Source organism: Gossypium arboreum, chromosome 7 (genome assembly GCF_025698485.1).
Source record: "Gossypium arboreum isolate Shixiya-1 chromosome 7, ASM2569848v2, whole genome shotgun sequence".
In the NCBI taxonomy this organism is placed as follows: Eukaryota; Viridiplantae; Streptophyta; class Magnoliopsida; order Malvales; family Malvaceae; genus Gossypium; species Gossypium arboreum.
This window is the reverse complement of record NC_069076.1, coordinates 85,481,202-85,495,579: the sequence shown is the minus strand read 5'-3', so window position 1 is coordinate 85,495,579 and position 14,378 is coordinate 85,481,202. Positions and strand designations below refer to the sequence as shown.

The window sequence follows — 14,378 nt, the reverse complement described above, 5'->3', positions numbered from 1 at the left end:
AATAACATAAGTTGAATTGGTTGGATATATATGTATCTGAATATATGTGTTATGTTATGACTATTAAATGGTAAGTTTGTTGAAATTAGTTCGATCTTAGATTTAGTTCAAATGGTGATAATAATGGATTGATTAGGATATTATATTTGAAGTATTTATGAGAGTAAATTGGTTAGATCATTAGATTGGTTGTTTTAACATGTCTGAGTATATCTGATTGTGGTTTGAATTGGTTAGAAGATTGGTTAGATCATTAGATTGGTTGTTTTAACACTTCTAATAGTTTTACAAACTATTTTTTTTTTATAATTGTGATGCTACTGCTATCATTAAATACTATTATCATAAAAAAAATTTTGTTGCCAACTTGGCAGGTTCAACATTTGATACCTAAAATCCTGTCTTCTTCACAGATTTTATCAATGCTTAACTGCTTGCTAAGTCTTGGTTACTTGAGAGAATAAGCTTACATTTTAGCATTTCCTTGACGTATATGCATGTGAGCTCATTTTAGCCTAATTACCGATATCAGATAATTGTCTTATCCCTTTTGTTAGAAAGCTAATAAATCTCATATGACATTTGCCTCTTTTTTATTTGGTTTTATTTACTTAGATGCTTGTATTGATATGCATCAATTATGTCTTGTAATTTCTAATATATACATGTATATATATAAATAATTAATTGAAGCATTTATAGATGAACTCTTTATGCCATGAAATTAATGCAAATATACTTTTGTTTCTTTCCTTGTACTTCATGCCATGAAACTCCACTTGAGATTATGTTGTTATCTTTTATACTAAGATGAATTATTATTTGGTCGATGGTGTTTATATTATTTTAATAATGTTATATTTATATAGTTTCGAATCATGATATTAAAATTATTGAATTTTTTTATATTTATACGAGTTTGAATTAAGGATAATTAATTTAAAGTTTTTATATTTTATTTTTATTTAAGAATTTTGATTTTGAATTTGATATAACGAAAAGCTTAATTGACATTGATTATCACAAAAGCGAAGGTTGGGGAATTAAAAGCATAAGTTTTTCCTGCATCTCTCTTATGTTTCTTTAACTGTTGATTGCATATTGGGAATGGGAAGGGATAGGAATAGGTAAAATTACAATTTCATGCAAGTCTTTTCATTATATAATGTTGATATTTAATGCACATATGAACTTGTCTGTTTATTTCCTACACATAAATTTGCTTCTTTAAAACAATCACCCAAAACGGAAAATACCCATCTCTTCTAACCTTCACATCTTTCTTCCTCTCCCTTCAAATCCCCAAAAAAAACCATTTTGTTCCCAGTTTTCAATATATCATCATCTTTAACATTTGTTGTTCATTATGCTACAATGAGAGACATTGTTTCTTGTTTCAGTGAAAACGCAGTAAACGTTTCTCATTCTTCATGTTCTTCAAGCCATTCAAGCAATGATGCTTGTATGCTCTCCCCTACATTAATAGTGCCTTCAATCCAGAACGAAGTCTCTGCTATTTACAAAGTCATTCTTTCTACTAAGAAGCCACTCTTGGTTCGGGTCACATGGTGCAAGAACCAAACCGGTCAGGGCCTTATCTTAAACTTTGGTGACGACGATGAAGATGACCCTTCAACCTGCTTTAAACTCAACACCAATTTGAGGTTTTTCAGGAAGAAGAAAGGCAACAAAGTGATCGAAGCTAACCATTCAAAGCTTGAAGTCTTTTGGGATCTTTCCACCGCTAAATATGATGCAGGACCCGAACCGGTTAACGGGTTCTATGTGTTAGTCATGGTTGACTTAGAGATAAGCCTTGTTTTAGGCGACATTGATGAAGAAACCGTCACCCAAAAGTTCAGAAAGACGACCCCAGTTGCTAAAGTCTCCCTCATTTCCCGACAAGAACATTGTTCAGGCAATACCCTCTACTCCACCAAGGCTCAATTCTCTGATACGGGCATTGTTCATGATGTTTTGATAAGATTTGGTAGGGAAAATGAAGGCCTAAAGCACCCTATTTTATCAGTTTACATCGATAAGAAGATAGTGATTCGTGTGAAGAGGTTGCAATGGAATTTTAGAGGAAACCAGACCATATTTGTTGATGGGTTATCAGTTGATCTGATGTGGGATGTTCATGATTGGTTCTTCAAACCTGTCACGGGTTCTGCAATTTTCACGGGTTCTGCAATTTTCATGTTTAGGACAAGAAGTGGATTCGATAGCCGACTTTGGTTGGAGGAGAAGTTGTTGCAGAAAGATCAAGATAGACATGGATTCTCATTGTTGATTTATGCCTGTAAGAACACATAAAAAGAAGCACACTTTGTTCCATGTTTTTGTTTGATTTTTTTCTTCTTTTTGAAAAATCAGAACTTACCTTTAAGTGTTATTCTAGGCATGTAGTAAGCATAGTTTAATCGATTTATACAATCAATATAATAGCAAACAAATATGAAGATAAACATGGTTTTTCTCCATCAAGCATTAAATAAAGTTTGAACGAGCTTTAAGCATGGTTGGACTTGGCGTTAGCCAGTTTTCAGCAATGACAATGGTTCTCTTGGCCCTCTACAGTTTAATATTTGGTCCACAAGTTGAAAATCTCGAGTTTCTTCGTCGGACCAATGATAATAAACATGATTCAATTAAAAGAGCGTCAGAATGGCTCCACCTCCTTGCTTTTTACATGTGAAATTTTAACGAGGACAACTAAGAAAATCCGATATATAACTCTGAAGAGATGAGTGATGTGTAAAGCAGACAAACTAAGAAAATCCGATATATGACACAGATTTGTGATCTGCTGGCATCTTAAAAAGAAATTCTAAATTTTTATGACAGTTGAGTTGATTTTTCTGGTATTGTTGGGGAGACCTAGTACTCACATTAACTCAGAATTAGGGAAAAAACACCAAATACGATATATAACTCTGAAGAGATGAGTGATGTGTAAAGCAGACAAACTTAAATTGAGGTGTCCAACACCATTGATCAATGTTCCAATATTGCATTATGTAATGTTGGAGGGAGAAATTTTCAAACATCCATCCAAAATGGCAAAAGTATGTGATTCTTTGATATATGTGCTTTTGTTAGTATTTTTTAGCAGAGAATTTATCATTATTTTTTCTCTTGAAACCCAAGAGTGATGCTCTATTTGGGATTTGTTAGGAATATTTTATGTATAGATCTTGGATTTCATTAAAGTCAAGGAAATAATGTAAGCATTCCCAAAGTTTTCTTTGAAAATTCTATCTTATTTTAACATCCAAAGGCAATGAACTTGAAATTTTGCCCCTTCCACGGAGGGTGGGGTTTGAGTTTTTGGTTATGTTAGCATGCAGAAAGAAATAAAAATTGATTTTCCACATAATTTTTTCTTGTTAGGGTGAAGAATCACTTAGAAAAAGGTACAGACATTAAATTTATGACATGTTTGTATGATACAACTGAGCTAAGTTTGGAGTTCCTTTTTCGAAATTTGGACCACGGGTCATAATTCCTCTTTCATTTTTCTTGTGACTTGCTTTTATTTTGAACAATCCGTGAGAGCTTCAACACTCTTGAATGGGTAAAAACAGGAAATGTGTTTTGGTACTGGTCTGTTACATCTCCAACACTGGGTCCAACAAGTTCATTCAAGTTGACAATATCAAATTAATTAGTAATGAAAGCAAAATTAAAATAATAATAATAATAACAAAATAGTCTCTAGTTTGACCAGTTTCATTGTTTACAATTTTCCAGGACAGTTTTCGGGGCAACCAAACACAACATTTCCAAACTCAAAGAAAACTTTAGAAATCCATTGCAATTTCCAGAAGCAACATCGTGATCGTGACTCTTTAACCAAACAGTTTCACGTCTCACCCGTGCACTTCGCATTGAAAACCTTAAAGGATATCTATCTGCTCAATGTTCTTGTTTTCTTTTTCTTTCCCCTTCTATCTCATTCAATTTGCTTTTAACTGAAAAGTAAATGCTATCATTGTAAAGATTTTGACAATACAATGTTTCTTTCTTTTCTTTTCTCTGACTTTGTCTATGTTTCTCTTTACTTTAAGTAAAAACCAAAGATGATGTTGCAGTGCCTGCAAATGGATGCCATCATTGCCATTCAGGCATTCTAGGAATAGGCAAAAGGACTAAATATACTAAAAATTTACGTAAATGTTGAGTTGTAGGTTAATTTGCAACTGCTAGTAGCAATTTAAAATTTAAAAAAGAAAAAGCACACAATGAATACGAATCCATAGATTATGGGGTTTTGTTCAAAAATAATCCATTAAAGAGATAATTTAAGCTCAATTTCATTTAATTTGTTGCAACTTTACTGTCATATAATTATAATGGTTGAACTCATACATGTTACTCTCATGAACAAAACCGTGCCATCTTAATTTCAACACTAACATAAGTTTTGTCTTCAATATACAGCCATTTTTGGCCTTCATCAATTAAGTTAAGTGTGATGAGAACAAGACCTCTAGAAATTTGGTTCATATCAATTACCTATAATACTAAGATATTGTTTTAGTTAAATAAAAACTCTTTTGACCGCATATCCCTTGAGCATAAAATGATAATTATACTAGATCATTTCGAGTTTCTTTATTTGATGAAACATGTAATAATATTTGAAAGAAATGTTAGTTTATATCGATAAATATAAGATTAGATATTGGGTAAGTTGTAATTGAATTAAGTGACAAATGTAGAATAATAATAAATACAAAAACTTTGGTTACATTGTTCAAAATTCCACTTCTACAAAATATTACATAGAGAATAGTCCACTATAAAAATAATAATACAATATATATTAGTGATTAAATTACAACCTTACTTATACATTCAACTAAAATGACTTTCTCACTAAAATTAATTTGAATGCACAGTTGGCTTGCTAGCCATAATTTTATGAAGCACTTAAAAGCTCAAAAATCCTTAAGCCTGATGGAGTTTCTATGGGTTAAAAGTAATATTATGCTCTCAAACTTGTTCACTATTCTAATCATTCAAATTTAGTTTATATGGAGGGATGTCAATGGAGTACGGTGGATACTTATTCCATTTCATTATTGATGTATAAATTTGAAAATTGTCATTATCTTTACAGCTCCACCTTCTTTCCATCTTAATTCGCTTCAATTTAATTTTTGTTATTTATCTTTAATCTTTTCAATCTTTTTAAAATCAAATAAATATTTAAACATAATTCTTCAAAAACATAAAATATATGATTTTTTCTATATTATTCATCATTTTTATATTTTTAATAATTTATATATAAAAAATAAAATAATAATTTTATATATTATATGGGGACGGGACAAACAATTATCAAACGAAAAAAACTCATCCTGCCTCATCCCACATCTACTTTTCAAATAAAAAATCTAGATTTAAAATCCATCAGGATTGATTTATGTTATTTCAAATGGACATCACCTAACGAGTCAGTGAGTTACTGGGTTGATTTATGTAGTTTGAAACAGAGTTTAAATCATGGGTATGATAAAAGAGTTGATAATAAACAGTTGGTAATGGATTTGCCAGGCCCACCAAACAGGAAATCAAAACCTAATAGTAATACTAAACAAAAAAAATTGCAAAATTAACATGTGGAAGGAGATACGTTAGAGATAGAAAGCGATAAATAAAGTTAATATTAATGATTTTAAAAAATAATCATATTTTATACTATAAAATATTTATATTAAATATTTATAAACTGTAATATATATTTGTTATTAAAACATTACTATAAATATTTTTAATAATATATTAAAATATTATTTAAAAACTAAATTTATTTAGTTAAAATTTTAATAATAAATAATTACATTATTAATTAAATGATTTATTAATAATATAATAATATTATACTTGATTCAAGTTAATTTTCATATAAAAATAATATTACTTATAATTTTTTTTAAAAAATGACTTACACATTAATATTTATTAGATGTTATTATTATAAACCCTAAACTCATACTTATAGGTCTTTAATGTCAATATCTTAGGTTGATTACTTAAACTAGTTCAATTTTGTCATTAACATTAATGTATAATTAATTGAAGAATTAATTATCTTAAGTTTGTAATACTAGATATTATTAATATAAACCCATAAATTCATATTTAACAATCTTTAACCTTATGTTTGGATTGCGATAATAGGAAGGGAAGAAAAGAAAAGGAAGGAAAGGAAGATCTTTTTCTTGTTTAAATAAATATTTTAAGGTAAAATATAAAAATAGTTACTAAATATGAAGTATGCCTCGCATTTTGGTCAAATTAAGAAATAATAGAGAGTGACATTGTGACAGAGAGCCATGCGATGTCACGACGACGCGACGATGAAATAGGGGAGAAGCAGAAATGATGTCGTGATGACACAATAGGGGACGTGGCGACATGTCATGCAATTTTCACAGTTTTCTTCTCCCAATCAAATTCTGATTATTTGTCTCAGTCGTACTCTGATTAGTGTAGATTATTTTAAGATTATTTGACCTACAAATTTAGCCTATAAATAGATCATTTTTTACCCTAGAAAGATTAACCCATAACACATTTAAGTATTAACTTTTACAAGCTTTCAGGGAATTTTGTTTTGAGGGTTCTTATTTTCAAATTTTGGGGTTTAGTTTTTTATCTTCATCACCGTACTCTTCATTTTTTCCAATTTAATGAAATTATCTTTACCAGTGATTTTTTTATCCTCTTCAGAGGGATTTTTCTACAAAAAATATTTGTGTTCGATCTTTTCATTTTTTTTCATTATTTTTCTTATTCGTTACTTACATGGGTTTATCCCCAACACTAAACTATTAGTTTCGTTTTATTTTAATCACTCAACTATTAATTTGTTAGTTGTGGTTAGTTTTTTTTTTTTTACGAAAAGCTGATGTGATTTTTTTTAAATTTCCATGTAATTTTCTCAATTTTCTATGTGGGTAAATATTTTTTTTACTTTTGACCAAATATTTTTTCTTCCTTTCTTATGTTGTTTGATAAGTGCTAAAAGTAACATATTTTAACCTCATTCTTAATGCATTTTTGGGTGATTATTTGATGTAAATTGTGAATTTTATACTCCTAATCCCTTAAATTCATGATTTTATACTTAGGAGAGCATTTGAGAGCGAAAAACGAGAGAAAATCGGAGCAAGCTACAGTAGCCACATGGGCTACCACACGGTTATATGGTAGGTCATGTTGATTGCACGGATTTGCACTCTGAACAGGGGAAAATCACGTTTTTTAGGTTTTTTGGGCATTCTAAGACGTATATATGACAAAAATAAGAAGATAAGAGAGGGTCATCATAGATATTCAAGAAAATAACTTGAAAAACACCATTGAAGCCGATTCTAAAGTAGATTTCCATCAAGATTAAAGATTTCCATTTGATTTCTAAGGAGATTATCTTGAATTTCTTTATTTCTTTCGGTTATACTGTGTCTTGGATTTTTTTATTTTCAAGTATGAACTAATTTTCTAAATACCTAGGGAGATGAACCCTATGATGAATTATGTCATTTGGTTTTTATTTTACGCAATAAATACTTAGATCTTGTTCTCAATTATGTGTGCTTAATTCTTGGTTTAATATTTCTAAATTATTGATACATATTTGATGTGCTTAAATCAGATAAGGAATAGACCCTATTTAAGAGTAGATCTAGCATAATTGAGTGGAGTTGCATGCAATCCTAGAAATAGGATGAGATAAATCTACAATATTAGAATCAAATCTTGTAACACCCCTCGCCCGCATCCGACGCCGGGACGGGGTTCGAGGTGCTACCTGACTTTTACTAACACTTCCATACTAAACAGGGCCATGAAATCTCAAATAATTAAAAACTTTTCTTTTCACATGCAATCTATCCCTTATGCGAGCTTACGAGGCCCAATACATGCATTCGGGGCGGTTCGGGAACCAATCGAGAACTCATGAAAAAACTTAGAAAAATCTCTTGCGTTAAGGCTTCACACGCCAGGTGCTCAAAGTGTGGCCGAAATAGGCTAATTATCAAGCCTTTTGTCACTCTCACACCACATGCATAGATACATACTTATCCAATAACATACAACGTGGCATAAATGAGCTCTTAAACATCTACAAACATGTTATGCTCAAGTTATTTTCTTATGTAATAAATATTATAGAATTTGCCCATATCATTACCACATACTAGACATAACTATCATTACATCACAAACCATTCATGAAGCATTATTAACTATTTACCAATCACTTAATCCTGCATTAGTTACTAGCTCATCAATGAATCTCAATTCAATCTCTAGGCATACATGTTGTAAGCCACATCACAAGAGATAATAACATACATGCATAAGAATAATCATATGGGCCCATAATGTCATTAGCCGACATAGGCCAATTTACATAACTAATACTACCTTAATAACAAGCCAATGCCTTTGGCTAAATCATAATATTACATACTCACATTAAAACCCTATACATGCCATAGACTCAATCACTTGAGTTTACTTACTCGATAACGTTAACTCGATAGGGTGATAATATCTCTGACGGCCTCCAACCCGAGCTAACCTGGAAACTCTAGAAAACATGGGAAAGAAGGGGGGTAAGCTTTCGCTTAGTAAGTTCATATGAAAACAATTAGCAACTCATTAACTTGTTTTATCAATGTTTACAACATATTTTCAAGTTCACTACAAGCTGTCTTTCTGAGCAACGGTCACTAAATTATTTATATCTGGAGCTACGAAACTCTGAATTAAGTTCTGTTAATTTTCCCTGAAACTAGACTTATTTTATTTTTTTCCATAAAATTTCCAGAATTTTTGGTTAAGCCAAATAGTACAGTTTATTAGTTAAAGTCTCCCCTGTTTCAGGGTATGACCACTCTGACCCCTGTACACTAAAAACCGAATTTCTCCCTGTACAAAATTCCAACGACCATGCCGTTTATTCCCCATAAAAATAGACTCAATAAGGAATCCATTCATGTAAGGTATAACTCTTAATAATTTTTGTACAATTTTTTGTGAATTTCTAAAGTTAGAACAGGGGATCTCGAATTCATTCAGACCCTATTTCACAAGAATTCAAATATCAAACAATATGGAATTCTTTTTCTTCCTCTGTTTCTTTCATGTGAAAATAGACTCATTAATCTTTAATCTCATATTTTATTCTGCCTCTAACTCATTTTCCACTATTTTTAGTGTATTTTCAAAGTTATACTACTGCAGTAACTCAAATCTGTCAAGGCTAAATTACTCATTCATGATCATTGTTCATAATATTAATACAACACCATTTTATCCATCATGGTAAGAATACATATTATGCATCATAGATCATCACATATCAAGGCATTCTCATAGGATTAGTATACATACTTGCACAACTCGTAACATAACTCGAGTGCATACTCACCAATGACTTACTTCATTGAGACCATCATTAACTCTTTCCTTGGATTGCCCGTTGAACACTTGGAATACTAATTAGATACTGAAAAGCCTTTGCACATAAGTGCTTCAATTGTAGCTAAAGCTACCTCATATCTCATGACATTTCAATGCTCACTCTCGAGCTAGTCATCTAGACTCATAATTCCTAGTGACATGTCACTCAGATCCTATTCTATTCCTAAGGTTCAAACGGGATTTTTCCTTGTCTATTAAGGCTTTGTCTTATCATATTTCTATTAATTACATACACATTAATATCTGTACAATTCATGTAATGATAACATTTAAATACATGTATAGCATGGTATTGTTTACATACTGAACTTACCTCGATACCACAAATGTGAAAAGGACATACTCGTCCATAAATCGATTTCTTTCCGTTCTAGGTCCAAGTCTCAATTTTCATCATCTATAACATCACATTTAGCCTACCAATCAGTCACAATATTCATATGGGTCTAAAAATCATATTTTACAAATTTTCATTTTGACCCCTAAACTTTTGCATATTTTCACTTTTGCCCCAATGCTCGTAAATTAATTTTTATTCAATTTCTATAAGGTTTAAGACATGCTGAACATTTTCTCTTCTATGGCAACTCCAAATTTTCACTAATTCACACACTTATGACCAATTTGTAACTTTCACAATTTAACCCTTTTGACATTTTTACCGAAATTCATTGAATAAAACTCATATTTAACACATCAAACATTCATTATCCACTATAAATCATCAAAACACAACCATATCATGAATGGGTAAATTTTAAACTCTAATTTCTCTTCAATCAATTGGTAGAAATAGAAAATTTAAGCTTCGGGATCTCAAAATACGAAAATCATTAAAAACGGACAAAAACCGTACCTATATAAGCCATAAAAGCTTGGCGAATGGAGCTCATCCATGGCTGCTATTTTCTGTTCTTTCCCACGGTTGAAGAAGAAAGAATGAAAAAAATGATAGCTTTTATCATTTGTCTTATTAGGTTATTTTAATTAATTTACAAAATTACCCTTTTATTTCAACCAAATTTCAAAATACCAAACAAATATCCATTCACTAACTTATTAAAGGAATAATTGTCACATAAGGACTTTCAATTTAAAACTCATAACAATTAGGCACCTCATATATAAAGAACTCAACTTTTGCACTTTTTACAATTTAGTCCTTTTGACTAAATTGAGTGCTCAAACGTCAAAATTTTCGAATAAAATTTTTACAAAATATTTGCATAAATTTATAGACTATAAAATATAATAAAATAATTTTTTTTCATCGGGTTTGTGGTCCCAAACCACTCGTTCGACTAGACCCAAAATCGGGCTATTACATTTCTTCCCTTTAGGGATTTTCGTCCCAAAATCTTACCAAAAAAGTTGTTCTCTACTTTCACGAGTCACTTATATCTTTTCTCACAACTTACAAAATAATTCCACACAAGCTCATACTCAAGATTTCCTATAGCTTTTCCATAGTTGAGGTATAAACCTGAGCTCAATTTGAAACACCGAGACCGACATTCTTGGAACTATAAACTTAGAAACATACAACTCACCATATCTGTTGAATAATATATCTGTACATACTAAAATAATCATGCAGACTTCCATCATCAATCTTTCACAATTCAACTTGCATCTCTCCTTTTTCCCGAAATGAGAGACATCCCGATCTGAAATTCATAATATCCTTTATCATTTTCTTCCCATCGTCATCATCGACAATAATAATCTCGAATACATTTGATATTCGGCTTTACCCTATAGACAATTCGACATCCTTTGAACGAATAAACAAGATATCGCTGTGAACTCAGACTAATTCTCAGATACCCGAGTTTCTCAAGATCAAATCTTACTCAATTAATAGTAATAGAAACCGAAATCAAATCCTCCCGCAATTCCAAATTAAAAGTCGAATCATGCTGTACTTGTTTAATTTACCACTTATAGCCACATTTCTATACTCTGATCATCAACTGTTTAGAAACTTTACTAACATGAATCAAATGATTCCAACTTCATAGATGTGGTCTTTTTATTAATCAGGATAACTATACTTATAGCATCTCTCGAACAAGAGAAATCCAACTAATATGTTTCCATAACATACTTTCAAGAATAAAACCCCATCATTTCTAACTGTACGACTACTTACCAAGGAACACGTAACGGTATTCTCGAACCAGAGAATAAACTTAAATGCACATAACTCAGATTTACTTTTGCAGAATAACCATTCTTTACCCAAGAGAATTTAAAGAAATCTCGACACTAAAATCCCCACACTTCTATGATTGAGCCAGAAGCTTAATCATAACAGATTCTAATATCGCAAGTCAAAGATTACTCGTAAAGATAAACCAAGCTTGATAATTCTCGAAACAAGAACGATAGAAAAGCCAATATAAGAAATTCCAAGATATAAAGATTATACCAGAAATCTGAGAATATAATCCAGAAGAAAATAATAAAGATGATCCAAAAAAAATCCCTTAGAGAAAACCAGAAGGAAACTACTGTCTGTATGCTTTAGAATTTCTCATAATAGAGATAATATAATTCTCACATATATAAACCATAATCAATAGAACATCAGAATAATCTTACATAGATTTTTACTGTCAACTTCATTCCAATATATCAGAATAGAAATCTAAAGAGATGGGGAAATGTAGATCATAACTAACTGGACCAATAGAACTTTTCATCTAATATCACAGTCTCCAAAGATCCTCATACAAGAGAATTCCCACTCGAAAGGAATAACCATACGTATTCCCTGAATAGAGGAAAACATAGAATACTCGTAAGAGAAAGATAGCCATCACTTTTGTTTAATTGAATTCGTCATACTCGGACATCCGTGCAAGTCCGACATTATTCCTCTAACTAATTTCGTCTTCGCTAATCTCATACTATTCCATTTTGTACTCTTCGTTTCACTTTTGCAAGCTTATGCAACATATCTCTCGAGAATCTCATCGATAAATCTATTTCGGTAAGGCGAAGATTGTAAAGCCTCTAAACTTTTGACTCTCAAACAAATACATATTCAACAACAAAGATAGCTTTACGATATTGATTCAAACATTTCAAATTTCCAACTTGTTATAAACACATTTTCACATATCTCAAGAATACATGTAACTTTATTTCATGCGAATATTAGCTAAACATAAGTGAATTTATCATAACTCAAACTTTCATTTCTTTTCTCGAATTACCCTTAATGTTTTATCAAATTCCATATTTAGTCTTAATCACTTGCCAATATTTATCAAATTGGAGAGCGTCTTATGGTTTTGAGTACATCGCTACTTGATGCCATAGTTCAACTATGGTCTTGTACTAGCTCTCATCCATCTGTGTCGATGCCATGTCCTGCATGTGTCTTACATCGACATGTATGTAACCGTTGACGCATGTCCCGGACATGTCTTACACTAGCACATCTCGTAGTCGACGATGTCCCGCACATGTCTCGACATCGCTATCATCTCGAGGCCGATGCATGTCCTGCATATGTCTTACATCGCTCTCATATCGTGGGTGATGCATGTCCTGACATGTCTTACACTAGCCCTCGCCTCAATGCCGATGCCATGTCTCATACATGGTCTTACACGCACACAAATCTCATGTATTGCCATGGTCCAACCATAGTCTTTTCCGTCAATTCATTAGTGAACGATCGTACTCATTCCTGCGCTCCACCCAATTTGATCTTTCATTACAACTTTCATGCTATTGTGACATTTATGATTTCAGAATCGAGATTATAAAGCATAACATTATTGCATATTGACTTCATCAATCTAGACATAAATGTCAACCTCATGTATATACTGATTATTAATCATGCAATAAAAGCATTCATACATACATTCTGTCATTTCAAGAAAATTTCTTTCTTTTCCTAAACACTTGACCAAATCAAGTTGGACATTTAACATTGTATGAATACTAACATGCGTAAAAGTGCTTTTCACAACTTAACTGTGTTTTACTCCACTATTTCACATTCTTTATCTCAAGAGTATCACATAATGAAAACTAGTTCATATAAAAAAAATCATGGATTTCTTTTCATACCTTTCCAAATTTTCAGCATATCATAAGCATGATTCAATAATCTCAACTTTACTCTTATCTCTATCAAGATTTGCTCGGTTGGAACTCATTCTGTCTTAATCAACAGCTTTGTTAGGGCCGAGAGATATCACACTATCACGAGCAATACTATGGCATGTATAACTAGACTCTCTTACGCTAGGTTAGTCCGAGAACCGACTAAACCATGCTCGATACCACTAAATGTAACACCCTCGCCCGCATCCGACGCCGGACGGGTTCGAGGTGCTACCGACTTTTACTAACACTTCCATATTAAACAGGCCATGAAATCTCAAATAATTAAAACTTTTCTTTTCACATGCAATCTGTCCCTTATGCGAGCTTACGAGGCCCAATACATGCATTCGGCGGTTCGGGAACCAATCGAGAACTCATGAAAAACTTAGAAAAATCTCTTGCGTTAAGGCTTCACACGCCAGGTGCTCAGCCGTGTGGCGTAAATAGGCTAATTATCAAGCCTTTTGTCACTCTCACACCACATGCATAGATACATACTTATCCAATAACATACAACGTGGCATAAATGAGCTCTTAAACATCTACAAACATGTTATGCTCAAGTTATTTTCTTATGTAATAAATATTATAGAATTTGCCCATATCATTACCACATACTAGACATAACTATCATTACATCACAAACCATTCATGAAGCATTATTAACTATTTACCAATCACTTAATCCTCGCATTAGTTACTAGCTCATCAATGAATCTCAATTCAATCTCTAGGCATACATG

The 14,378-nt window shown here is 31.8% G+C and overlaps 1 protein-coding gene across 1 annotated transcript; it reads left to right on the top strand.

Moving 5' to 3' along the window:
- Positions 1-1,194: 1,194 nt before the first annotated feature.
- Positions 1,195-2,395, top strand: LOC108487202 (uncharacterized). The gene has a single exon (XM_017791481.2). It carries the CDS (start codon positions 1,375-1,377, stop codon positions 2,314-2,316), a length of 942 nt encoding a protein of 313 aa, XP_017646970.1. The 5' UTR covers positions 1,195-1,374; the 3' UTR covers positions 2,317-2,395.
- Positions 2,396-14,378: the final 11,983 nt, after the last annotated feature.

Excerpts from the sequence above, each read along its gene's own strand:
- LOC108487202 (XM_017791481.2), top strand. The coding sequence starts at position 1,375 with ATGAGAGACATTGTTTCTTGTTTCAGTGAAAACGCAGTAAACGTTTCT.